The following is a 26,234-nucleotide window of genomic DNA, read 5'->3' as shown; positions in this document are numbered from 1 at the left end:
GCTGCCTCCTGCACACCCCACACTGGGGATCGAGCCTGCCACCGGGTATGTGCCCTGACCGGGAATCAAACTGTGACCTCCTGGTTCATAGGTCGATGCTCAACCCCTGACCCACACGGGCCGGACCACCTGACGTTCATTTTGAACCCAGGGAGCGAGTAGGAAACCCGAGACACACACCCACGCCGCCCAACAGCAGGACAAGCACAGAAGGACCAGGCGGAGGGCAGGCAGGGGCCGGCTTCCTGGCCGAGGGAGCCCTGAAGCGTAGGCCCGAGCATGGCCACCGGGCCCACATCATTTAATCGCCCGCTGCCAACCTAGGGAACCTTATTTAAATACAGTGTTTCAGAGAAACAGTTACAGTGAAAACCCCAACAGGGAGGGTGTAGAGGGACAGTCCATTGGCTAGAAGAGGCAGTGAGGAGCGGGGAAGCGTTTTAGCAGAGGGCTACGTACAATTCCGGGTCAGCCCCGCCCGAGGCCGCTGGGAAAAGCAGCTCCCTCCGAGCGCCTGACCGTGGGCCGGGTGGGCAGCGCACAGGGCCCACGGAGGCTCCCGTGTGGAGGCCGGCCACGGGGGCAGGTGTGCCCGGCCACGTGGTGCCGGTTGTGCTCACTGCCAGTTTCAAAATGCCAGGCTGTGCTGAGCACAGAGTCCCTGGCGCGGGATGCCACCTCTGTGGGCTCCATCCTTTTTTTTTTTTTTTTTGGTTAATCCTCACCCGAGGGCATTATTTCTGTGGATTTTTTTGGACTGAAAGGGAGGGGGGGAGAGAAACATCAACGTGCCAACGGTTGCATCATCGGTTACCCCATCAGATCAAATTCACAGCCAACTTAGAAAAACAGCAACAGCCACCCCTATCCTGGAAACGAGAGCCCTGGTCTGGTCGGTCTGGTCCATATTGCAGCATCGGGCAGCCTGGCGCTGCGGTCCTGGCCCGCGGGCTGCGCTTAGCTCATGTGGTAGCGGTGCTCGCCCCGCGTGATGTGGGAGGAGAACTCGTACCTGTCCTGGCTGTGGTAGCCGCACATGTTGCACTCGAAGGGGTCGCGGAAGCCGTGGCAGCCCATGTGGATGGTGTACATGACGTGGTCGAGGAAGAGCACGCGGCAGTGTTCGCACTTGTAGGCCTTGAGGGGCTCCCCGCCCGCGCCCACCACGCGGAGGGCGTCCTGCGCGCCCTCGGAGGCGGCCCGCAGCACCTCGTAGGCCGGCAGCTCCTCCTTGATGGCCAGCCCGTTGCGGGCGTGCGCGCCGTGGTTGGTCAGGTAGAGGAGGCCGGCCCGGTGCTCCTCGTTGCTCTCCGTGTCGGTGGAGTCGTGGCCGCTGTGGCTGGGCGAGGCCTCCCGCTCGGAGGACAGGTTCTTGGCCTTGCACAGCAGCAGCAGGTTCTCCACGGCGCTGTCCTGCGCCGACAGGCCGGCCCGCGCGGCCTCCCCGGGCGGCTTGTGCAGCGGGTACAGGGGGCTGAGGACCGCGCCCCCCTCGGCGCCGCCCGGGGGCGTCTGCACCAGCGGGCGCAGGGCCTCGGCGCCCAGGTAGCTGATGGCGTTGTTGATGGCCTGGTCCATCACGTGCGTCTGCATCAGCTCGTTCTCCTTCTCGTAGCCGCTGCCGCCGTCGTAGGGCGCGTCCGGCAGGCACTTGTCCCCTGTGGGAGGCAGGCGATCAGCGAGGCCGGGACCGGGGCGACACAGCCCGAACCCCAGCCCGCGGAGGGCAAGGCAGCTCCGCCGCCGGGCAGCCTGGCAGCCCGCTGGGGGGCACTTAGGGGGATCCGGTGGACAGATGAGTAAACGGGTCGGGAAACAAAACGGTGCCCGTCCACCTACAGCACAGATTCGAATGGACTGGACAAGGGCCGTGTCTCTTCTAGACAGAACTTTGTACGTAATTACACACGGTTACCTGTGAGCTCAACGCTGGAACGGGCATGTTCAACGTGGTGCTCCGAGTCACTTATAACTCGTCACACACTCATTCCATTAACTGTGTGATGATGTGGTTGTTCACAACAGCGTGCCACGCACGTACTCAGGCTAATATGACATAATGTGTTTAAATGCGGAGCTTGGCTCTTCGGGAGGAAGCCTACCAGCGGGAGAACCGCACGTCTGTGCGATGGAATTCCTACCCACTCGACGGGCTCCCCGCAAACCCACACGCCCCCCCCTCCCCCGCGCCTCTTTCCTTCCTTCCACACATCTTCCCTGAACATCTACGGACCCGACAGTGGGACAGAGAGGAGAGCCAGGAAGAATGGTCCCCGTCCTCGCAGCACAGAGGGCCGGGGGGGGGGACCCCGAAGCTTGATTACACGGTGCATCCCACGTCCTCTGGACGGTGTCGCCCAGGCTCCCGGTGAATGGGGGGGGGGGTGGTCAGCCGGCGAGCGGCTCTGGGTCCCGCAGCGAGAAGAACCCGGTCAGAAGGAGCCTGGAGCTTGGGGGCGGGTGAAGGTCGTGGGGCCCGAGCCCTGGGCACAGGGTGGGGGGCAGCGCGGGCTCGGGGGGCAAGGCTAGACCCCGCAGAGGCTTGGGCCAAAGGACGACTGAAGCCACTGAGGGTTGAAGGGAGAAAGCCCATCTCAGGTCCCCAGGAAAGAGCAGGCGGAGGGACGGAGGAGGGAGCTCACGCGGGCTCGCCCAGGAGTCCCAGGCAGTAGCTGAGGGGGGCGGGAGGAGGGGCAGGAGGGTCCCACGCCTCCACGCTGACACCGACATCCGGGCCTCCCGCCAGACCTGGGCCACGGAAGGACCAACTACCCCACAGACCACCCCATAGTTCACGGACTTGCTAATAATTCTTATTATTTGTTCTTTTTAAAATCCTTGCCTGAGCATATTTTCCCATTGATTTTTAGAGAGAGTGGGAGGGGAGAGACAGAGAGGGAAACATCGATGTGAGAGGGACACGTGGACTGGTTGCTTCCTGCACACACCCTGACCGGCACCCGGGCCGGGGAGGAACCTGCAACCGAGGTACGTGCCCTCAACTGGAATCGAACCCGGGACCCTTCGTCCGCAGGCCGGCGCTCTAACCACCGAGCCAGGGTACTAATAATTCTTTAAAAAGCTCTGTGACCATCGGTAATGGCCCAGGAGTTGGTCTCACCCCTCAAAGCGTCTTAAGGTCCGGTTTCTCGCCTGTAACGGACATTCATCACATGACGGCTTGGCTCCCGTTCACTTTAACACACGGGGGAGGGGGTGGGGGTCAGGGAGGCACAGGCCCTGACAACGTGCCGGGCGGTCCTGAGACCTGGTGGGTGGCCAGCCGCCCCCTCAGCCAGCAGGGCTGCCCGTGCCAGGGGGTGAGGGCACCAAGGCGGCCCGTGGAGGGGGCGGACGGCAGGACGGAAACCACGACTGCCCCGTGTGGGGCTGAGGTGCTGAAGGTCGTTACCCTCACCCGGACAGGATGTGGCCGCTCGGGCTTACGCCCAGCCTTCCCTCTTCAGATCTGGTGGGGCGGGGGGCATGGCCCTGTGGACGATTCTCATAAACCTAAAAGTGCCTGTGACCCCCCCCAAGCCACCCTGCTCCCCCCCAAGGTCACGGCCCTCTGGTTCCCGGGGCACCAGCGAAGCCGGCTGTTTTAAAGCTTGGTGTGGACAGCAGACGGATGTGGGACACACACACACACACACACACACACACACGTTTCGGAAGATGGTGGCCGAGTGACACAGCCTCAGGACTCCTGCTCCCTGATATCCCACAAAGGAGTAAATGAACCCCCCAACCCCCGGGGGTGACCGGGGAAGAGAGGCAGGTCCTGAGGAGACGCTGTGTGGGCAAGTCCAGGACCAAGAGGGAGCACCTGGCCTGGCTGCTCACCTCACCTCCCAGTCCTCCCGTGGGAACAGCCCAGCCCCCGCACCCCCAACCCCACGTCAGCTCAGCATCCGGGCGGCAGGTGCTTCTCGCCACGCCGAGCAAACACCACGGCCACCTCTGCGGTGCGGACACGTGCCCGGGACCGCAGAGCCCGAGGGGTCCTTGCGGTGAAGCCGCCCCCTGTGCGGAGGGGCCCACACCCGGGGGTGGGAAGCCGCCCCACCAGGGTCTGTGCCAAGGAGTGGAGGGCATTTAACCCCATCTCAGCACGAGGGGGAGCGAGCCGAGAGAGGCCTTTCAGCCCGGCCGGTGTAGCTCAGTGGCTGCGCATCGACCCAGGAGCCAAGAGGCCGCCGGTTCGATTCCCAGTCAGGGCACAGGCCCGGGTTGCGGGCTCCCTCCCTTGTGGGGGGTGTGCAGGAGGCAGCCGATCGATGCTATGTCTCTCTCATCCATCCCTCTCCCTTCCTCGCTCTCTAAAAAGAAAATCAATAAAAGCATAGATATTTACATAAAAGAGACAGCCTTTAACAACTACACCCCGCCTCGCCTGACTCCCCACCCCCCTCGGCATTCTTTCAAGATTCAGAGGCGCCGATAGGCAGCTCTCACAGGAAGAAGACGCCCCAGATACAGTGGGAAGGATGTCGGGCCATCAGTCGATGGCACCAGCCCGAGAAGAACGAGGAGGTGAAAAGCCACGTCCTCTTGCTGCGAGAGCACCTTCGGGCGGTTCAAAGGGAGAGAGGAAGCCGCACAGCCGCCGAGCGAGCTGCCCCGGAGAGGTGCGTACTTCACAGAAGAGAGGAAGCGGCTGTCGGGGCTTCGTGCCGTGGACCCCAGAGAAGATCCCGGAAGGCTGAGCGGCACAACAACAGGATGCCCTGCAGGAGGAGCTGCGGTCTCCACCCCTAGCGCATCCTAACAACGTGGCCTCCGAGTCAGCACGTGGGTCCAGGCAGCAGGGAACAGAACGGACGAGGCCGTGCAGACACGGACAGAGGCCAGCACAGCCCGGGGGCGCACGCAGAGAAGAGAGAGGGTGACATCCTAACAGACATGCAGGACAGGCGACCCGACAGGAGAGCTGGTGGCCCCCAGGGAGACCGCGGGAGAGGGGACAGAGATGCCCTCCGAGAAGAGAACTTTCCAGAAATAAAGGGGACACGGGAGTCCCCAGGGTCACACGCTGGGAAACTCGAACCCGAGCGCGAAGCTCCAGGTCCCGTCCCGGGGGGGACACGGAACGCCAAGGGTGAGGAAAGCGCTCTCGCGGGATTTCGGGAGAAGACGAGGTCCCGCCATCATCATCTTGGCTCTGAGAGGCTCTTGGGGACACCAAGGGTCCCGACGCCACCCACGAGGCCCAGGGCTCTGCAGGTAGGAGGGCAGCGGGCGGCCGCCGCCAACACCGACGGCCGTGGACGCACAACGCCTCGCGGCTTTTCCTGCAAAACGTTGTGTGACTGTGAGGCCCAAGCCATGAAGCGACGACTGAACCGACAGAAACACGGCCCCCTGAAGCTCACACAACAGCGAATGTAACTGAGAAAAAACCAAAAAACAAAACAGCGGCAGGACAACCAGGCCTGCGCCTGCACTCTCTGTAAATACGGAGTGAAGAATAACCGGCTAAACGGTGAGGATTCTGGTCCCAGGAGGGTGTGACATACGGGAGCCAGACAAGGGGAACGTGGACACACAGCTGGGCCCTGGAGGTGGGCGATGCCCCTACACTTACTTCAAAGCGAGGAGTCGGGAGATACGGCCAAAGGGAGGCCAATGAGTTAAAAATAATGTGAATGTTTTAATGTTTTTTCGTGCATATCTTTTTAATCTTAGAGAAAGCCTTTAAAATATCTTTTTGTCCCTGGCTGGTGTGGTTCAGTTGGTTGAGCATTGACCTGTGAACCAGGAGGTCAGGGTTCGATTCCCCATCAGGGCACAGGCCCGGGTTGCGGGCTCGATCCCCAGTGTGGGGCCTGCAGGAGGCAGCCGATCCATGATTCTCTCTCAGCATGGATGTTTCTCTCTCCCTCTCCCTTCCTCTCTGAAGTCAATAAAAATATTAAAAAATACCTTTTGTGGGGAAGTATTTATTTGAGGATGAGCCAGTGGGTTCCTGTTCGCCTCTCACACTTCCGACACGTGTCAGTGGGGCTTTCGGAAGCAGCGTCTGCCACAGGCCGGCCAGCACCCTCACTGGTTTACCTGACGCTCTGGACGCCCCTGTGCATCGCCCGCTGCTCACGGACTCGGGCGTAGGAGTGAGAGGTTGTTTAGAACGAATCTCAGCTGCTCTTAACACTGCGGTTTCTGGACACCGAGTTTCGTGGGGATTTTAAACTATTCATCTTTGCACTGAAATCCTTCCTATTAGCCACATGTCATTTAAATAATACAATAGGGTGTGTTTTTTTTAATTAAAAAGGAAACTTCTTAGAAGACGTTTACTGAGATGATTATAAGGGGCTGCAGGGTTACTGCTCATCGTTAGTTTCTTATTCTTATTCTCACCACAACCACCAAACAGACTAAAGGCGGCGGTGGGCACGGCTACGGAACGCGGCCCCTTTCTGGCCGGGCGCGCTAGTCCCGCGGACCTGTGTCTAGGCTCTCAGAGGATGGCTTCCGTGATGGCAAGGAAGGCGGCCACCAGAACCAATACTTACTGACACTCATGTCCAAGTTTAATTTTAATCACAGGCCACAAATTAGGCCAAAATATATGCCATTCTGAGCAATTTGCAACATGAACCGCTATCAGCTCGCGGTTCTAAGGCGCGTCCAGTGTGAAGAGCACTGCCGCCCCCATCGGGCCTGAGGGTCCCCAGAATAGCTCTGGGCAGGAGGCGTCAGGCCCCCTCACAGATGGGGCCGCTGAGCCCGGTGGTGAGCTCAGGGCACCAGCCGGCCTCCTGGATGCAAACCTGGAGGCTCTCCACGGCTCCGCCCCCTGACCGGCCGGGCCGGCGTGTGACAACAGCTCCTCCCTCGCCTCTGAGTTTACATCCAGGATAAGCCCGCCCAGCGCGAAAGGGCCCGTTTGACTGCAGAGGAGAAGGTGCGCCCAGGCGGGCGGGGAACTGAGCTCCCAGCACCTAGGGCCGTTGTTTTAGAAAAGCCTGGCATCGCCAGCCTCTGGGGAAACACCGGCAGGCACAGGGCAGGCACACAGGCAGGCACAGGGCAGGCACACGGCAGGCACACGGCAGGCACAGGGCAGGCACAGGGCAGGCACACAGGCAGGCACAGGGCAGGCACACGGCAGGCACACAGGCAGGCACAGGGCAGGCACACGGCAGGCACACGGCAGGCACAGGGCAGGCACACGGGCAGGCACACAGGCAGGCACAGGGCAGGCACACGGCAGGCACACGGCAGGCACAGGGCAGGCACACGGCAGGCACAGGGCAGGCACACCGGCAGGCACACCGGCAGGCACAGGGCAGGCACACGGGCAGGCACACAGGCAGGCACAGGGCAGGCACACGGCAGGCACACGGCAGGCACAGGGCAGGCACACGGCAGGCACAGGGCAGGCACAGGGCAGGCACAGGGCAGGCACACGGGCAGGCACAGGGCAGGCACACGGGCAGGCACACGGGCAGGCACAGGGTAGGCACACGGGCAGGCACACGGCAGGCACACGGCAGGCACACGGGCAGGCACACGGGCAGGCACAGGGCAGGCACACGGGCAGGCACACGGCAGGCACACGGCAGGCACACAGGCAGGCACAGGGCAGGCACAGGGCAGGCACACGGCAGGCACACGGCTACCAGTGGTCGGCAAACTCATTAGTCACCAGACCCAAATATCAACAGTACAACGATTGAAATTTCTTTTGAGAGACAAATTTTTTAAACTTAAACTATATAGGTAGGTACACTGTTATTAACTTAATTAGGGTACTCCTAAGGCTTAGGAAGAGCCACACTCAAGGGGCCAAAGAGCCGCATGGGGCTCACGAGCCGCAGTTTGCCGACCACTGGCTAGGCACACGCAGGCACACGCAGGCACACGGCTGCGGCCACCTTCTGATGGTTGTTTTGCGCACACACCGGGGCCTGCACAGCCTCATGGCCCAGGAGCCGGCTTTTCTTTTTTTTTTTTAAACGTGGGAGCTCCGACGCCTCAAGATAGCACCTACACTGGGGTCTCCCCGGCGGCAGCAGCAGGGGTTCCACACAGGCTCACGGGGCGGAGCCTCCAAAAGCTCAAACCGGCCCACCTTCCCCACAGAGGCCTTGGCAGGGCGAGGAGGAAGCTGCCCAGCGCCCCTTCCCAGAGGCAGTGACCCCAACGAGCCTCTGGCCCCTCGCTGCGTCCGCCCTGCTGCCTCTCCCTGGTCCCCGACAGCCCCTGTCCTACCGCCAGGGGTGAGCCCGCACCCCCTCAGCCCAGGGGTGGGCCCCGCACCCCCTCAGCCCAGGGGTGAGCCCTGCACCGCCCTCCCCCCCCCAGCCCAGGGGACTTGACGCCCACGGCCAGGAGCCTCCTGTGGCCCGTGACTCCGCCCCACGCTGCTCAGGAAGTGCAGGCTCCTGGGCACAGCCTGCAGCTCACACGTGTGGGCGGCTCCCCAGCGTCCCAGCCGGTGGTTTGCAAAAGTGTCTTTAACTTCCTTCCGCCACCTTCTCAACCCCCAGCCACCGACAGTCCTCCCTTTAGAGCTCTGTGCTCCTCCCTGAGGGCCCCGCCCTGTCCTCCCTGAGGGCCCCTCCCTGTCCTCTGTCTATTTTATCCCAGTGGTAACAGTTGACCTAATATTGACAGTTGCTAAATGTTCTCACAACCTTGGCCTTACTTTACAAAACCCCGTGAGACACAGAGACTGAACCAAGGCCACCGTGTTAGCGCGTGGCCGTGACCGACACCCAGGTGGCCCCAGCCGCGCCTCTGCCCTCCGGTCTGCCCTCCTGTGCGGCCTGGTGATGCTCGGCGTGTGCCCATCACCCACAGCGGACGGCACGCTCCCGCGGGCAGTGCCCCAGGTGCCCTCACAGCCCGTCATAGGTGGAGGTGCCCCTGGGAGCGCACGCCCGGCCGGGCCCCTCTCCAGGGCTCTCCTCCTGGCAGGCGCTGCCCGAGTCTGCCCAGGACCCTGCAAGGGCGCGGGTAGGGCGCTCCGTGTGACAACGGCCGCGCCCAGCTCAGGCTGGGGTGTCCGGCTGTGCTGTGAGCCAGGCCGAGCCAGGCCGCTCTCGGACCCTGGGCACACGGACCGGCCACCCCCAGTGTCCACGCTCGGACCCTGGGCCCACGGACCGGCCACCCCCAGTGTCCACGCTCGGACCCTGGGCCCACGGACCGGCCACCCCCAGTGTCCACGCTCGGACCCTGGGCCCACGGACCAGCCACCCCCAGTGTCCACGCTCGGACCCTGGGCCCACGGACCCGCCACCCCCAGTGCCCACCGAGTGTCCACAGGCAGGTCCCAGCCAGTGCCCGGCCCCGACACCGTCTGGCTGAGCCCCCGGGGGAACGTCTGTCCTGTGTGAGCCCCTTGGGGAAAGCCCAGGCATGAAGGAAGGCCGCCCCCCCCCCCCCCGCCTGGTTTCTCCCCGGAGCCAGCACTGGTTTCTCCCAACCTCCCCTAGGGACCCCGAGGGTCACACCCCCACCGTTGTGTTTAGAGACAGCAAACGTGGAACTCTTACCAACGAATTTCTGAGGCAGAGAGCTCTTACGTTTGGCGACGTTACTTGCGAGTCTGTCCAGCACGAGGGCCCGCTCGGCGCCCGCCTTGCACAGGTCCTCGGCCGCCTCGCCGTGGTTCGCCTCCTCTTTAATAACTAGAACCAAAGACACGGAGGGCGCTCAGGAACGCTGACGGGACCGCACGGTCGCCCAGCGTCCATCTGACACGCGATAGAGGCCTACAAAGCCAGGCCCTCGCCCGGCCGGCCTGGCTCAGTGGTGAGCGTCGACCTGTGAACCAGGAGGTCAGGGTTTGATTCCCCGTCAGGGCACAGGCCCGGGTTGTGGGCTCGATCCCCAGTGGGGGGCGTGCAGGAGGCAGCCGATCCATGATTCTCTCTCATCATTGATGTTTCTATCTCTCCCTTCCTCTCCAAAATCAATAAAAAATATATATATATAAAAAAAGTAGCCAGGCCTTCAGCAGAGATGATTTCTCCTCTTCCCAGTGACCGGCCAGGAACAGAGCTGCCCAGAGCCACCCGCTCAAGGCCCCCTGGTCTGCACGTCCGCCCCCAACACCCAAGGGCCGGGCCTCACCACTGTCCCCGAGAGTGGACGGTGATGACTGTGTCCCCCTGACCCGTCCCCTTAGCGTTTCAAATATTCCCCGACCCCCACCCCAGCCAAGCCTGAGGGGCCTCTGAGAACCGAGGGAAGCCAGAGCCAGCAAGCCGGGACCCGCCCCTTCCCCAGGCCCTCGGACGGACGGACAGACGCAGGGGCAGAGGAGACGCTCAGGACGCCGCAGCAGGCCCTGGCAGCGCGGGGAGAGCTGGCTCCGCTTGGACCCTGAGCCGCAGGAAAACCCAGGGCCACGGAGACTGCGAGGGTCAGAGCCAGAGGGAGCCGCGGGCGGGGAGCCTGTGGCCTCGGTTCTCCTCACACCTGCGTCACTTCCCCGCGGAGGACACAGCTCTGCCTCCTGCAGGGTCTCGCCTGGAAGTGGAACCCTTCCATCTCCCCACGATTTACCCACAGACACGGGGCTGAGGACGCGGGGACCCCTCTCCGATGCTCAGTGCCTCCATCCGGCCCCCAAACCCATCTGACCCCCGGGGACCCCCCTTCCTGCTCAGTGCCCCCGTCCGGCCTCCGAGCCCATCTGATCCCCGGGGACCCCCCTCCATGCTCAGTGCCCCTGTCCGGCCCCCGAGCCCATCTGACCCTGGGGACCCCCCCTCCGATGCTCAGTGCCCCGTCTGGCCCCCGAGCCCATCTGACCCCGGGGATCCCCCCTCCGATGCTCAGTGCCCCCGTCCGGCCCCCAAACCCATCTGACCCCTGGGGACCCCCCTCCGATGCTCAGGGCCCCGTCCGGCCTCCAAGCCCATCTGACCCCCGGATGCATGGGAAGCGGATCCTGCAGCCTCTCCCCCTGGATGTCTGTCCCTCGAGGAGCCCCGAGTTGCAGCTGCAGTTTAACAGGCACCAGACAGCGCTCTGCTTGCAAAGCCGCCAACTCCCCACCGACTTTCCCAGGGTCCTTTCTGCTACACGGCCCCCAGGTGCCAGCAAGATGCCCAAGCCCCTGTGGTGCTGGCCACGCCCGGGTCTGAGGGACCCCCCCCCCCCATCTCTCTGGTCTCCGCGTGGCTCTTCCTCACGCCCGCGCACTGCCCGCTACGGTTGTTTCTCATCGTTCTGTCTTCGCTGGGCGCTCTGAGAGCCACGGTGAGAAAATCTCTCTCCGCTTGGTCCACGGCACCGTGTATGTCACACTGGACATGAGGAACGAGTGTTTATTACACAGCCAACCCGATGCCCTAACCCCTCCCTTCGCCGGTCGCACTCCCCACGACGGGCTTCCGTAGGCTCCGTCCCCCTCCCTCTCCGAGGGCCTGGTTTCCCCTCTACCAGGAGGCTGGGTCCTGAGGGAACCTCAGGGCCGTCTCAGTGAGGGACACGCCAGCCCCAGCTCCCAGCTCCCGGCCACTCCGCCCCCCGTTCCCGCGAAGGGCCCCTGAGCCTCCAGCGAAACCTGTGTCCGCACGGACAGGGCCCAAGTACGACAGGTGACCAGGGTGCTCTTGACTCAGAGCTGCTGTGGTCACCAACACTCATCTCCTCTACATCCTGTACGCCCCCTTCTGTCCGCACCTCATCCCAAGGCCCGGCCCAGCTGAGGGGACGGAGGGGAGAGCCTGCGAGGGCGCCCACTGGGCGGGTGGGGGCGTGGGAAGGACAGGGGACCAGAGGCAGGGAGGGCACAGCCACGCCCAGCAGCCAGGAGCCCCGCCCCCGCCTGCCCCCATCCCAGCCGCCGTCTCCGGGGACTCGTCCATGTGCCTCCGTGGGTCCCCAGGGCCTTCGCCAGCACGAGCCAACCTGGAGCCTCTCGCCTCGAGGATATCCCGGGAGGGACTCCAGGCCCCCGGAGCGCCAAGCGGCCATGGCAGGACACGGTGACTCTGACCATCGAGCACACGGTCGGTCGACGTCTCCGCCGACTGCCATCGAGGGCAGAACAGAACCGAGTGTCGGGGGGCAGCACTTGGGTGCCCTAACCCCGTGTCCAGGTACATGTGTGACCGCGTGGACGCTCCACGCTCTCACGCCGGCTCCTCCTCTCGGTTCTTCCTGTGCCGTCGGCCCGGCAGGAAGTGCCACTCCTGTATTTTTTTTTCTTTTGGTTAACCCTCCCCCGGGGATGTTTTCCATCGATGTTTAGAAAGAGTGGACGGAGCGGGAGAGGCCGAGAGAAACACTGATGTGAGAGAGACTCAGGGGTTGGCTGCCTCCCGCACACGCCCAGACCAGGGCAGGGGATCGAACCTGCAAACACGGTGCGTGCCCTTGACCGGAACCGAACCTGCGACCCTTCAGGTCTGAGGGCCGGCGCTCTGCCCACTGAGCCACACGGGCCGGGGCTTGGCTGCTTTCATTTCACAGGTGAGAGTCGCCGGAGCTGTGCAGCGCACGCTGCCGACGGCAGGGCCAAGGCAAGCTGTGCTCTCGCGCCCACGACCGGGACAGCCTGGGAGCTGAGTGGACACACCTCATGCGAGCCGTCTCTCCAGCGTGTTCACGTCCTGTCTTGGCGACTCGGCACAAAGAAGCAACCAGTACTCCCGGCTAAAAACCATTACCCAGCCCTGGCCGGTGTTGCTCAGTGGTCAGAGCGCCGGCCACCGACTGAAGGGTCACAGGCCCGATTCCCGGTCAAGGGCGTGTACCTCGGTTGCAGGTTCAATCCCAGGCCCCGGTTGGGGCGCGAGTGGGAGGCAACCCATCGATGTGTTTCTTTCACGTTGATGTTTTTCTCTCTTTCCTCTCCCCCCTCCACTCTTTAAAAATCAATGGAAAAAATGTCCTTACTCCTTGGGTGAGGATTAAAAACAAAAGTTACCAAAAATTAAAAAAACAACACATAAAAAAACAAACCCCAAAATGTTAATGGTCACTACTATCTTAGAAACTTCCCCAGATTTCAGGGGGCGGGGTTCGAGGTCACGCCCCTCTGGGGCCGGGCGGCTCCCTCCCGGCGGGCGGGCGGGCGGGCGCTTACCTGGGTAGAGCGTGCCGGGAAGGCCCATGGTTTGCAAGTAGTTGTGGCAGCGCTCTTTATGTTCCTCTAAGGAGCTTCGCTGCTTATAGCTCCGGCCACAATATCCACATTTGTGAGGTTTACCAACTGCAGAGACAGAACCGAGTTCGAGACGCCGATTAAACGCCGGCCTCGGGGAGGGGAGCATGCAGCACAGTCGTCAGCCAGGCGGCAGCGGGCCCTGCCCTCAGAGCTCAGAGCGCCGGGACCGGCCGGAACTGCCAGCCGCCACCAGGCCAACGCCAAGGGGTCTCCTCGATGCTCCCAGGACCCCTGCGAGTCCCGCTCCCCCTGCGCTCGCCCCGCTCCGGACCACGTCTCTCCTGCGGAAATCGCTGTCCTCCACCTGGAGGGAACGCGCCCCCGCGGTGTGACAGGGGTGGGGTCCCCGGGCAGAGGTGGGAGGGAGGCGCGTGCTGGCCAGTCATATGAGATTCTTGCCCTCGCCGGTGTGGCTCAGTGGATAGAGCGTCGGCCTGTGAACTGAAGGGTCCCAGGTTCGATTCTGGTCAAGGGCACAGGCCCAGGTTGTGGGCTCGATCCCCAGTGGGGGGCTTGCAGGAGGCAGCGATCCATGATGCTCTCTCATCATGGGTGTTTCTATCTCTCTCTCCCTCTTCCTTCCTCTCTGAAATCAATAAAAATATATGTTAAAAAAAAAGATTCTTTTCCTCGGTCGGACTCCTGTCCCCGGGGCCAGACCTAAGGCACCCCAAGGAAACTCCACCCAGCAGAAGCGGGGTGACGGAGGCCTCAGGAAACCACGGCAATGAGTCTCTTCAACGCCGTGAGCATGTCTTTGCCAAACGGCATTGTCTTGTCTCACTTCACGTTCTGTGTTTCTCCCGAAGGCCCCAGGAGGGCGAGGTTTCTGGATCCGGCCCATCCAGCTGGACGCTCTGCGAAGGGGCCCTGCTCTACTGCGCGTCCAACGGGGCGGCCACCAGCCACCTGCGGCTGCTGAGCACTGGCCGGTGAGCGGTGTCCGGAGGTCGAAGCTCTCGCCCTGCTTAGCTGTCACTGATGACGAGGTAAATGCAAACGCCACGCAGGGCGGCAGCTCCAGGCGGTGAGTCCTTTACGGGGCAGGGCTGTGGGCAGGGGACTAGGATTCCCCTTGGGCCTGAGTTTCCAGACTTTTCCACCAGACCTTTACGGGGTGAGACAGACAAAGGTCTTCAATGACTTCGATAAAGAACATGCGCTGCCACCCTGGCCGGTGTGGCTCAGTGGATAGAGCGTCGGCCTGCCGACCGAAGGGTCCCGGGTTCGAGTCCGGTCAAGGGCACATACGTCGGTTGCAGGCTCCTCCCCGGCCCAGGCCCTGTCCAGGGCGCGTGCAGGAGGCAACCCATCAGTGTGTTTCTCTCACATCGATGTTTCTCTCTGTCTCTCTCTCCCTCTCTCTCTAAAATCAATGGGAAAACATCCCGGGTGAGGGTTAACCCAAAAAGAAGAATGTGCACTTCGATTCTCAGACCAGCGTAGTCGCCTTCCTTCTCCTCACGTTGGGTTCACTCACTTGAACGTCTCACAGAAAAATCAAAACCATCCGAGTAGGCATGTTGGGTGAAATGGGCCACCGAAGCTTGTATTGTCCGCAGGTGGACAGACGCGCCGGTTCCGGAGACCGAGACAAACCCGCAGCCTTCCGGAACGTTCAGTAGGAGAAAGGACCGTCACCTGCAGCAGGCGCCGTATCCCTAACACCTGAGATACAGGACGCTGCCTGAGCTGCGTGCTCCTTTGGGACAAGCAGCCCTTAGAGAGCCCCTCGCGTCCTTTCCTGGAAAAGCCAGAACCTCAGCAAAGGTCCGGGAATACGTCCTGGGGTCTGGGTGCCCATCACTGTGTATGTGATTGGTGTGGGCTCTGGGCCTAAGAAACGCGTCCACGGTGACAGCGGAACTGACGCGCGCAGCGAAGCATCGCCCGGTGCTCTCCGGGGGAGAAAGTCTCCGACGAAACACACAACTTCCCGGGAAGCGGTGACGAAGGAAGGGCCCCCCCGCTGTCAGTGTGGGCAGTTCTGCAGGGACCTCGCTACTCGGCACAGCTGCTGGGAAGCCAGGAGCCGGATGGAGTCGTTGGCAGGTGGAGCAGTGGCTGTTTCCCCAGCACGGGAGGCGGCCACATTCCTGAATCCTTTTCCCGAGAGCCGTGCATCCACGGCACCGGGAGACCAGAGTGACCAGCAGCCCAGGGGCAGGATGGCTTTCTCACGACAGGACAGCCCCCTCGCTCATCGTGGCTCCAACAGGCGTACAGCCCGCCTCTGTCGCCGAGAATTCCTCACACAGCGGAGAGCAGGCCGCCTCGAAGGAACAGGCAGGCGTCGCCGGTATTTTGTGGAAGAGCCACACTGAAGGGGCCAAAGAGCGGTTTGCCGACCACTGCCCTAAAACACCGACCCGCTCCCCTGAGCGTCACAGCGGGCAGGACAGGGCAGCCCCCTATGCTCCTAGGACTGGCGAGGATGCAGGAGAGGTTCTGTTGTCAGTCAGCGTCACCCCGGACGCCGTGAGCTGAGGACGAGCCGGGGGGAAGGCGTGCCTGCTACCCGGCCGGTGCCCGTCACCTGGCTGATGTCTGCCTGGCCCCTCAGCCACGGGGTCTGCCACATCCCGTCCCGACCACCTGGCAGGCGTGGCCCCCAGGCCGCAGCGTCACACCTGAGGCCTGACGGGCCTGCTTGCCACCTAGTCCCTGCACGCCTTCACACCACGGGACAGCACGTGCCTCTCCTTACCGACACACGGAAACACGAGAGACACCCACTGTCGCTCACCACCCTCCCACTGTGGGGAGGCCCCTGTCGCCTGCAGTGCCTGCCCCGTCCCGGATGGGGCGGTGACCTTGACCCCACGGTGACCCTGGCTGACCTGCTCGCTCGCTGGGAGGAGCCGCTCCTCCGCGTTGTGCGGCTCCTTTCCTGGCAGATTTTAAACCCTCACCCCAACGGTCACAAGTTAACAACCACGAGTGTTTTGGAAGTCTCCTCCTTACGGATGACCAGGAAGGAGGTCAGGGCGGAGAGGGGACGCCTGGGGCTCCGGGACCCCAGCCCCTTGTTCCGGGTGAACTCCGAGCTGCGCCGGCAGGACCGTGACCGCGTCCACGGCGCGTGCTCACCGGCGCCCGAGCCCCTCTCGGGGCCACTTGCTGAACTGCGCATCCGGGGCGTCTCTGAAGGTGAGTCAGGCCTCCCCTCTCAGCCTGCACTCGGGCCTTTTCTGCTGGAGTCTCCCTGAGGCCTCCCACCCAGAGACGGCCCGCCCCGCGTGCTCCCCGCCCCTCGGACACTGCGTCACCGCACGGGGAGGGGGGCTTTGCTGCCTGGCACCTGTCTCCTCCCCGGGTGCTGGGGTGCCTGGCACATGGGGACACATCCATGGACCCAGAAGAGGCCCCCGGACCCGACACTAACTACACGCGCTCCCCTTGGGGAGGGAGAGGGTCTGAGCCCAGGAAACCCTGCCCTGCTCCAGGGGCGGCCCCTCCGATCGGTGCTGCCCGGGAGGTCGTGAGGGAGCTGGTCTGCAGCCTCTCTCGGTCCCAGGGCCCTGCTCGGGGGAGACAGCCTGGTGGGCATGGGCGGCCCCGTGGGCAGGGCCAGGGCCTGTCACCTCCGTCCCAGGCCTCCTGCAGGACAGGGGCCACCGCAGGCCCACCGCCCTCCTCTGGCCGGTAAGAGTGGGGCCACCGGGTCATGGAAAACAGCGGACTGCTCAGGGGGCAGAGATCTGATCTGAGGCCGCGCTTCACGGCGGGAGCTGAGGACGGGGCGTCCTGCTCACTGCGACGCAGCTGGCCCTCCGGCCCTGGATGTGCTGGCCACAGTGTGGGACGTGTCCTCCTGGCGGAGGGATGACGGCTCCCGGTGCGGGAGCTACACCGGGCCCAGTGGGTCAGCGTGCCCTCAGGGGACAGGCGTCCACCCATCAGGACAGGCCCTGGTGAGGGTCATTATCACCTTTGCAATGATGGCTACTGAGCTCCCGAAACCCTGTGTGTGGCCTGACAAGCCACACAGACGTGTATTTGGGGCTTTCTGGGCATTAGCGTGACGCCCAGTAAGAGTACAGCTAGGCCATCCTTTAAAACAGGGGTTCTCAACCTTCTGGCCCTTTAAATACGTTCCTCATGTTGTGACCCAACCATAACATTATTCTCGTTGCTACTTCATCACTGTAATGTTGCTACTGTTATGAATCATAATGTAAATGTCTGATATGCAGGATGGTCTTAGGCGACCCCTGTGAAAGGGTGGTTCGACCGCCAAAGGGGTTGTAGCCCACAGGTTGAGAACCGCTGCTTTAAAAAGACCCACTTACCTGATGGGAAGGGGGGGCGAGGCCTCTTTGGAAATACTCTCCCGGAGGCGGGACTTCCTGTGCGATTTGCCCACCCACCTCCTCAGGCTCATGGGGAAACCGCAGGATGACGGGGACACAGATGCCACCCAGTCATCAGGGCTGCACCCGGGAGCGGGCCACCCGGCGGGGAGGGTTCCCTGGCCCCGCCTGCGCCCAAGGACCTACCGGAATGTGTGCGCAGGTGACCGGTGAGGGCGTCCCGCCGGCGGCAGGCGTAGTTGCAGAGGTGGCACTTGAAGGGCTTCTCCCCGGAGTGCAGCTTGATGTGGCGCAGCAGGTTGCCCTTCTGCGTGAAGGAGGCCCCGCACTGGCTGCACTGGAAGGGCCGCTCTCCTGCAGGGAGACGGGCGGTGAGCGCAGGCCCGGCCCCGGGAGGACCCGAGGGAGTGCCGTGGACGAGAGGGGGACACGCCCTGGACAAGAGGGGGACGTGCCCTGGACGAGAGGGGGACACAGTCTGGACCAGAGGGGGACGCGCCCTGGACGAGAGGGGGACGCGGCCTGGATGAGAGGGGGAGGCAGCCTGGACGAGAGGGGGACACATCCTGGACGAGAGGGGGAGGCAGCCTGGACGAGAGGGGGAGGCAGCCTGGACGAGAGGGGGACACATCCTGGACGAGAGGGGGAGGCAGCCTGGACGAGAGGGGGACGCGCCCTGGACGAGAGGGGGACACGCCCTGGACGAGAGGGGGACGCGGCCTGGATGACAGGGGGCCGCGGGCAAGAAAGTTGCTTCCCACGGGCCAGCGACGTCCCCCGGCTGCAGGTTTGATCGCACGTCAGGCTCTCAGACGCAACCTGCCAGCCCCTCACGCTTCACTGGTTGGGTCAATTTGATCTGAAAATCTAATTTTTTCCCCTAAATCAGGACGGCACATCACAATGCAAATTCAAACTCATTTGAATAAAGTGGCTGCAACGTGCTGTGATGAGGAACCGCTCTTCCTGATCAGCAGTTTTGGAATAAACCAATATCCAGTTCTGCGTGTTGTGGCATTTGGTGGGGCTTTTTAATGTGGCTTTTTTCAAAAGGGTCTTTAAAATATGCCACTGAAGCAGCAAAATAAAAAGGAAACTCATTAAAAATGCATTTCAGGATCACAAGTTCATTTCAGCGTTACATTCTTATATTTAAATGAAAGGCAGTTCATTATAACACTTATAATAACTTCTTTTCATTTACATCTCTCTGTATTTCCCTTTCAATTTCTTCTCCATTACCTGTCTGTCCCTTCGCAGGCGACCAGGAAGGAGACAGACGGAGAGAGAGCGCGGGGACCGGCAGGAGGAGGAGGAGCCGAGAAAGGGCGGCCTGAAGACCGGGATGGAAACTCCGCGTCGTCGTCCTAAAGCCCCGCGCCCCCTGGCCCGGCAGTGCCCGGCGAGGCACCCCGCCGCCCGAACCGCGAGGCCACGGCGGGGCCTCCCACAGGTGTGGCAGCTTCACTGCGATACTCGAGGATGCAGTTTAGTTGTGACTCGGGTTGTCTCCGGGCGGGGCCGTGAGTGGGGTGGCCGAGGACGGGGTCGAGCTCTGCTGTGTGGGCAGCGCACGCCCCTAAGTTCCGGGCCCGACAGGGGAGCAGCGGGCACCTGGGACAATGCGCTCTGAGGCAGTGCGGGCGCTGGACTCGGAGCTGGGACCCGCCACTCAGCGCTCACTTTCACGGTGAGGCCCGTGTCCTGTTCGGGAAACACGGCAGCTCCCCCAAAACAGATGCTCTACGTACGACCACCCAGCCTGGCGCTGAGCTGCCATGAACACACGCCTGGCGCTGAGCTGCCATGAACACACGCCTGATACTGAGCTGCCATGAACACACGCCTCCTGGGAACAGACTTTTCTTAGGAAAACGAACCCATTACGATGCGTATTTCACAGTCTTCCCAACGGGCTCACATGGCATGTGCGCCGTCCTGTATCCAAAGTGACCCAGCCGTGGCCTCCGTCCCGGTGAAATCGGCACCAGTGTCTCCCCCAGGCCGCGGGGCACCCGGCGTCACAGCGCCACCCTTTCTGTGGTGAGGTGGGTGCTGCTGTGGCTGCCGGAGCTGATGTGCAGTGACGCCCACTGCAGCCGGCGGGGGGCGGGGCGGGGGGACCCTGACACTAACCAGGATGTGCGAGGCGCGCCCAAACCCGTCCGGACGGGATGCCGAGCGGAGAGGGTTAGTGCCAGCAGGCGGGAGCCAGGGCGAACGAACTAGAACTGACCCTCGAGTCACCAGCCCATGAGCGGGGGGGCCAGGCACCCCGAGGAGTGCCCCACAGAGGGAGCATGTCACTCACTGTCTGTCAGGAACACCCCGGCCCTGCTCCCACACATGTGTGTGCATGTGCCTGTGTGACCCCAAGGAGAGAAAGGTCCCCGTGTGCGGGGGCACCCAGCTCTGCCCGGGGACCCTCAGACTGGGGGTTCTGGAAGGACAGTCAGTCAGGAGGTCTCATGCCGTGGAAATGCTGGAGACGGGGATGGGGGACACTCCGGTGACACGTGTTTGGACGACCCACAGCTAGAGCCCCTCCCCGTGGACGAGGCACTGGCTCCTGAGGTCTGAGGGTTGTGGGGGGCAAGCCCAGGGCGGGCCCTGCCGGGAGCCGGTGTCTCAGTGGAGACACACAGGATGGACCCTTGGCCTGGCCGGCGTGGCTCAGTGGTGAGCGTCGGCCTATGAACCAGGAGGTCAGGGTTCGATTCCTGGTCAGGGCACATGCCTGGGTGTGGGCTCGGTCCCCAGTGGGGGGCATGCAGGAGGCAGCCAATCAGTGATTCTCTCTCATCACTGATGTTTCTCTCTCTCCCTCCCTCCCCCTTCCTCTCTGGATTCCATAGAAATATTTAAAGAAAAGGAAGGACAGACCCTGGGAGCTGTGTCCCCTCCGCAGAGCAGGTCGGGAAGGAAGCCGGCGGCCGTTCCGAGAGGGAACTGTGATGTGCCTGCGGCTCTGTGTGCCCTGCGCTGCGGGCCCCCCCGCGGCCAGCTCTCCTGGACGCCCATTCTTCCTGCCGCGCTGGCACGCGTGTGACGCGGGCCCGGGACTCGCAGAGCGCGCTCCGTGAGGGCTGCTGGGGGGCGGGGGGGGGGGACGGGGCGGGTCCTGGCTTCTTGGGACATGAGCTCACTAGGTTCACCAGGCCCCCAAGGAAGGGCCCTCGGAAATGCCCGTTCGGCTGTGCCCCCTGCCCCCCGCAGACGCTCGGCCCGGCCAGCACCCAGGCCTCCTCTGGGCCCAGCAGGCTCGGCCTGGTCATAGGCGCCGAGCGCCCGGCTCTCAGAGGTTGAGACTCAGGGAACTCGGAGCGGGGCCTGTGGAGAGAGTGCGGGCCTTTTCTGCATGTTCCACGCAGATCCCCGTGCGCGGACGCCTCTGTGCAGGCCTGCGGGTCACCCACGCGGCCATGTCCCTCCCTGTCCCCCGTGACCCCTGCGCGTCTGCCTGTGAGCGCCATGGAGACGGTCCCTGGTTCTGAGCGAGGGACTGGCCGTGGGAGAAGTGGGCAGCTGTCAGCCCGGGCCGCGCCCCGCCACCCCGCAGGCCTCTCCAGGGAACGCAGTTCCCTGCACGGGGCAGGAGCCGGTGTCCGGGCGGTGGAGGGCGCCGGGACTGACCGCGCATCCATTCATTTAGGAGGCCGTGCGCGGAGTCAGGCCCTACAGAACCATGGGGAAGTCACTCAGCTGGGAGGGCGACTCCTGCACTGGGGGGGGGGGGGGTCCATCACAGTAACCACTGTCCCCTCCCCGCACCTCACTACACGGGGCAGAGGGGAGGGGCCCGGCAGCCGTCCAGCGGGCCTCACCCACACCCGGCCTCACCGGGGACTCCAGGAGTCAGGGACCCATCGGGAAAAACAAAGTTCGCTCACTTTTAAAATATGCATTTTTACAGAAAACGAATGCTGCTTGAAAATAAACATCTCCCCCAGATGCACGACCGATGGAGGACATCATCCTAGAAACGGCCCTGACTCACATGACAGTCACAACGCCGCCAACACCTGCCCTTCCCGGACGGCTCCCTGGCCCAGTGCCCGGGGGTTCCGGCTCCTCTTCAGTGTCTCCGCTCCAGGGGACCCGCACGAGGCGGCCTCGCGCCCAGGACACCTCAGGGCGCCCGCCCTGTCACTACAGCACGTCTCTCCTCCTGGCCTGTCCCCCCCCCCCCAACCCGGGCGTGGGGCTGACGCCCGCTCCGTGACCACCTGCTGGGCCAGCCCTGGGCGGGGCGGACTCAGACGCTCTGCGGCCATGGGGCTGGCACATGGACTGTTTTGCCCACGTTTACGGCGGAGAGCGGCGTTTCTGTTCAAGAGACGGGGAGGCGCGGCACAGGCAAAAGCACCCCATTAGTGGGGACGGGACAGCGGAGGGAGAAGCAGGTGACGGTAGGCCCCCAGGCCGAGTGCTGGGCACAGGGAGGGGCACAGGGGACCCTCCCGCCCCCGCCCCGGGGTGAGCGGACGCGGGCTGCCGTCCTCCGTGGGGGCACTGCACCTCCCGCCCCCGTCGGGCTCCCAGGCCCCAGCAGACGGGGTGGGTGTCGGGCTGTTCCGGACTCGGAGGTTGGAGACGCTGCCCTGAGCGGGAGGGGAGGGGACTGCGCTTTGGGAGCCGGCGCTCGCCCGGGTTCCCACACACCCAGCCCTGACGCTGGGACGTAACACGCGTGGCTCGGCCGGCTTCTCAGCGACGGTCTAGGCGGAGGTTTTGGGGTTCTCATCCCTGTTTGTGGGGTCCCGTCTCGCTGTCTAAGGGCGACTCCCTGGCACGTGAGCCTCACGGCACCCACTGCCCCGGCCTGAGGCTGCCAGCCTCCGGTTTCAGGCTCTGGTTTCTGGGGTCGGCCTGGCAGTGAGGGAGTCCCTTTCTCTGCAGCCCTGGGGGGAGGGGGAAAGGGGGAGGGGAGGGGGGAGACGCGCCGCACTGGGAGCCTCCATGGCCGTGCCGACTTTCCACGTGCTCTGGGCCCCCAGCCCTGAGGGAGGGGGAGGGGGGAGGGGGGAGGGGGAAGGGGGAGGGGAGACGCGCCCCACTGGGAGCCTCCGCGGTGCCCGCCTTTCCGCCTGCTCGGGCCCCGGCCCTGGGGGACGCGCCAGGCCTTACCCGTGTGGCTTCTCTTGTGCACCATGAGCACATTGGGGCCGATGCACACGATCCCACAGACATCGCACTTCAGTTTGCCGTTAGGAAGCCGGATGCCTCCAGCGCCGGACAGCGCTCTGCCGCCCGGGCCGCCGTGGGAGCCATTCACGTCCTCGCCCTCGGCGCCAAGCACGCGCAAGTCCTGGGCACACGCCTCCCCATTCATGTCACAGGCACGCCCTCGCTCTTCATCACTCTGAGCCTCTACCTTCACATGACCGGCTGAAAGACACAACACAGGCACTGTCACCGCAGGTGGCAGCACAGCGGCAGCGGGGCCGGCGCCCCACGCGGATGGCGGGGACCACGGCCCTCCCGCCTGCCCCTCCACAGGTCCCCGCGGCCGTCCGCAAGGGGAGAGACGACACCTTGAGGTTATTTCACTCAGGGAAGGGGGGCCCTCGCTCTAAGCAGGGTAGGGTCCCCGGGTCGCGGGGACAGCGTGGAGCCTCTGGGGAGCCTGCGCCCTCCCCACCGGGGGCCCGCCCAGAGGTGAGGGTGACCACCATCAGCGTCAGGGCCGGGGCCGGGGCGTCCTGTGGCCAAGCCCCTCCGAACCGCCATCCGGCAAGGTGTCCCGCAGCTCTCTGGAGAGAAGACTGACAGACAGTAAGCGATGGAACACGGACCCAGCTAACGGGCCGCCTGGACTTGGAGATCCAGGAGTGAGGGTGGCTCCTCCCTCTAGGCCCCTGGGCAGGCGGCGGCTCTGAAGGGCTTCTAGAGCCCAGAGCTCAGAAGGGCCTATTTCTCCACCCCCCGCCCCCCATGCAGCTGCCAGACGAGGGGCCGAGTCCCAGCAGCTCAGGGAGCAAGGACAGCAGACAGGCGGGGAGCCGTGTGCGGGGCCCCAGTGGCTGCTGCTGCCTCGGCCTCCCGGCCTCCCTGGCCTCAGTGCTGCCGGCTACCTTTCCCGGTGGAAGGGAATTCATCTCCACGGCCCACAGTCCACGGCGTCTGCACCGAGAACAGGCGTAAAGCTCAGGCCTCCGACCGCCAACACCTGGGTGACGCCTAATCACCACCTGGCGGGCTCTACCGCGAGGCCGGGGCTCGGAGCACAGGAGCAGCGGCGCGGCGAGTTCTCCGTCAGAGGCGGCGCGGAGGCCCGGCTGCCGAGCGGGGGTGGGGGGTGGGTGGGGGGGGAGCGGTGGGGCCAGGGCTCCTGGGGCTGGGAGGCCGGGAACCGGGCCTGGGGCGGGGGTGGTCCCCTCCCTCGTTCTTCCACTCGGCTCTGTCTCCCGCATTTACCAGGTAGAGGCCTCCCTTCAGAACTGATTCGCTTTCCCAAAGGCCCCGCCAGCAGGTGGCGGGCAGCACCTGCCAGAAACGCCCGCTTGCTCTGGCCACTCAGATGGACAGGCCTCGCTGCGGCCGTGGCCACTCCTGGGGACAGTGTGAGGGGCAGAGGGCAGGGGGCAGGGGGCAGGGGGCTCCGAGTTCCTTCCTTTTTTTTTTTTTTTGGTGGTTGAGAGCACATTCATTACAGCTGCGGACCGTGAGACAAGGAAAGGCTAGGATAGCAGAGGCCACAGGCGAGTGTAGGCAGGGCCCTGCTCTGGCCCTAGAAATGTTACAGGAAGGAAGTGAGCCACGCTGGGCTGTGGGGACCCGCTGAGCAGTGAAATCACAGCCACAGACGCGGCCCCGGGGCTGCTGTGCTCCCGGGAAAGCCTCGTCTGGAAGCAGCCGGAGACAGACTCGGCGGGGCTTTGGCTCGGGAATGTTACAGCAAAGGAGCCGAGACAGGGCGGCTGGCCGCGCACTGAGAAGTCAGGGCAAAGGGGACCCTGGAGACAGGGTCAGAGGGGAGCCCAGGAGAGGGGAGCCCAGGGCAGGTCGCTGCTCGCTGCTCCCCTGCTTGTAAGTCTCCTGGGGGCCCCGGGAGAGGAAAGTGACGGTGTGGTGTCCCGTGGCCAAGCAGCGTCCAGGGCGGAGCCACGGGCCACCCGGCGTGGGCTCTCAGATGACCTGGGCCCTGGGCTGGGGCCGTGGAGCCGCCTCCGGGTCTGCCAGTGGCTGGCACGGGGGAGTCCCTCCATTTATTGTTATTTATTTTTTTAAATATTTTTTTTTATTGATTTCAGAGAGGAAGAGAGACGGAGAGATAGAAACATCAATGATGAGGAAGAATCATCGATCGGCTGCCTCCTGCACGCCCTCTTTGGGGGATCAAACCCACAACTTGGGCCTGTGTCCGTGACCGGAATTGAACCCGGGACCCTTCCGTCCGCAGGCTGGAGCTCTATCCATTGAGCCACACCAGCCAGGGTGGGAGTCCCCCCCATTTAGAAGAAATTAAAAAGAAGGTAAAGACACTCTGCTGAGAGGGAAGGCGTGGGGTGGCCGTGCCCCATTGAGAGCCGGCCCACACTCGCGTGTCCGGCCCGGGGCACACGCTCCGATGGGCGCGGAGCAGGGACCCTGTCGGGCGGGAGGGGCGAGGACAGCGTGAGGGGAAGCCAGCACGACGTCACCCTCACCCCAGAGGTTCAAGCAGGAGACCAGTGGTTCGCGAGGGAGGGCCTTCTCCTGACTACTCCCGGGGACACGAGGTCTGAGCTGTAACAGAACCAGACCAACAGCAGGCTTCACGGGAGCCCGGCATCCACCAGCTGAGACGGGGGGGGGGGGGGGGGAGGCTCCAGAGCTGAAGAGGCCCAGCCCACGGAACGGGCCCAGGACCCCCGTCTGGGCTCCTGGGAAACGCAGACAGAACCGGTCTCTGTGGCGAAGGAGAAGGAACCGTGAAAGTGGGAATGGGATGGAGGCACTGCATAAGCCAACGCCACACACGCTTCTGTCGGAAAGGGATTCTGAAGTCGGCCCCACGGGAGGCGTTCGGGCCCCGGGATTGCCGCGCGCACTGTTTTCAATGAAAAACGAAGGAAGACTGAGCACTCCTGCCACACGGCGACTGGCCAGTAAAAATCCCGCGGAAGGGACACTGAGACGCAGCTGGGAGGAGGGCAAGCAACGAAAGTGTGCGAGGAGGAGACAGGCAGGCGTGTGTGAGCGTCTGCAGAAATGGCGACACGTGCTGTGACAGAAAACTCTGATGCTAACGCACGACCCCCCGGGACCCTGCCGACGGGGCGCCCCTGTGCCGGAGGGTTATGAAAAGTGTTGAGCATTTTAAAGGTGAACAAAACCATTCATTACAACGTACACCATTTTAAGTGCAGGTGGTTTTCTTTCCGTTGGACGGAAGTGTGATCAGGAGTAGTTTAAGCCTTACTTCATGTTTCAGGCCTTTTAGTGGGATGAAGTCGGGGAGAGAGAAAAGAGGAAGCGTATGAAACGCACTTCCTCCGGCGACGAGGGACGCACACTGGCGGGGAGCCGGTCCGGGGGCTTACACAGGTGATGTCTTTAATTTTTAAGAAGAAAAAGGGAAAAGAGGTGCTGAGGCGTGAGGACCCTTCTCCACCATGACCACCAGGTGGCGATGTTGGCCCAGAACAGTTTGGTTGCTGTTGGGTGGGGTGCAGTACAGCCAGGGGGCCAGGGGGCCAGTTACCGTTTGGGCACATGGGGGAGGGGGAGAAAGAGAGAGAAACACGAGGACCTGTGGGCCCATTTGTGTGGATACGTGGGCAGGCAGCGCATCCACACAC

General features: G+C 63.5%; 1 protein-coding gene across 1 annotated transcript; it reads right to left on the bottom strand.

The window, feature by feature from the left end:
* On the bottom strand, window positions 1-22,839 carry IKZF1 (IKAROS family zinc finger 1; the record flags this gene model as incomplete). Its single annotated transcript, XM_023748943.1, has 5 exons — window positions 1-1,658; window positions 9,510-9,644; window positions 13,058-13,183; window positions 17,638-17,805; window positions 22,579-22,839. Coding segments are annotated over 5 exons (1,391 nt in total), but the record flags the coding sequence as incomplete, so codon positions are not given.
* Between the last annotated feature and the right edge of the window lie 3,395 nt (window positions 22,840-26,234).

The sequence above is a fragment of the Myotis lucifugus genome, unplaced genomic scaffold (assembly GCF_000147115.1).
Source record: "Myotis lucifugus unplaced genomic scaffold, Myoluc2.0 scaffold_2117, whole genome shotgun sequence".
In the NCBI taxonomy this organism is placed as follows: Eukaryota; Metazoa; Chordata; class Mammalia; order Chiroptera; family Vespertilionidae; genus Myotis; species Myotis lucifugus.
Note: the sequence above shows the minus strand (reverse complement) of the source record. Positions and strands in the feature narration are given on the sequence as shown.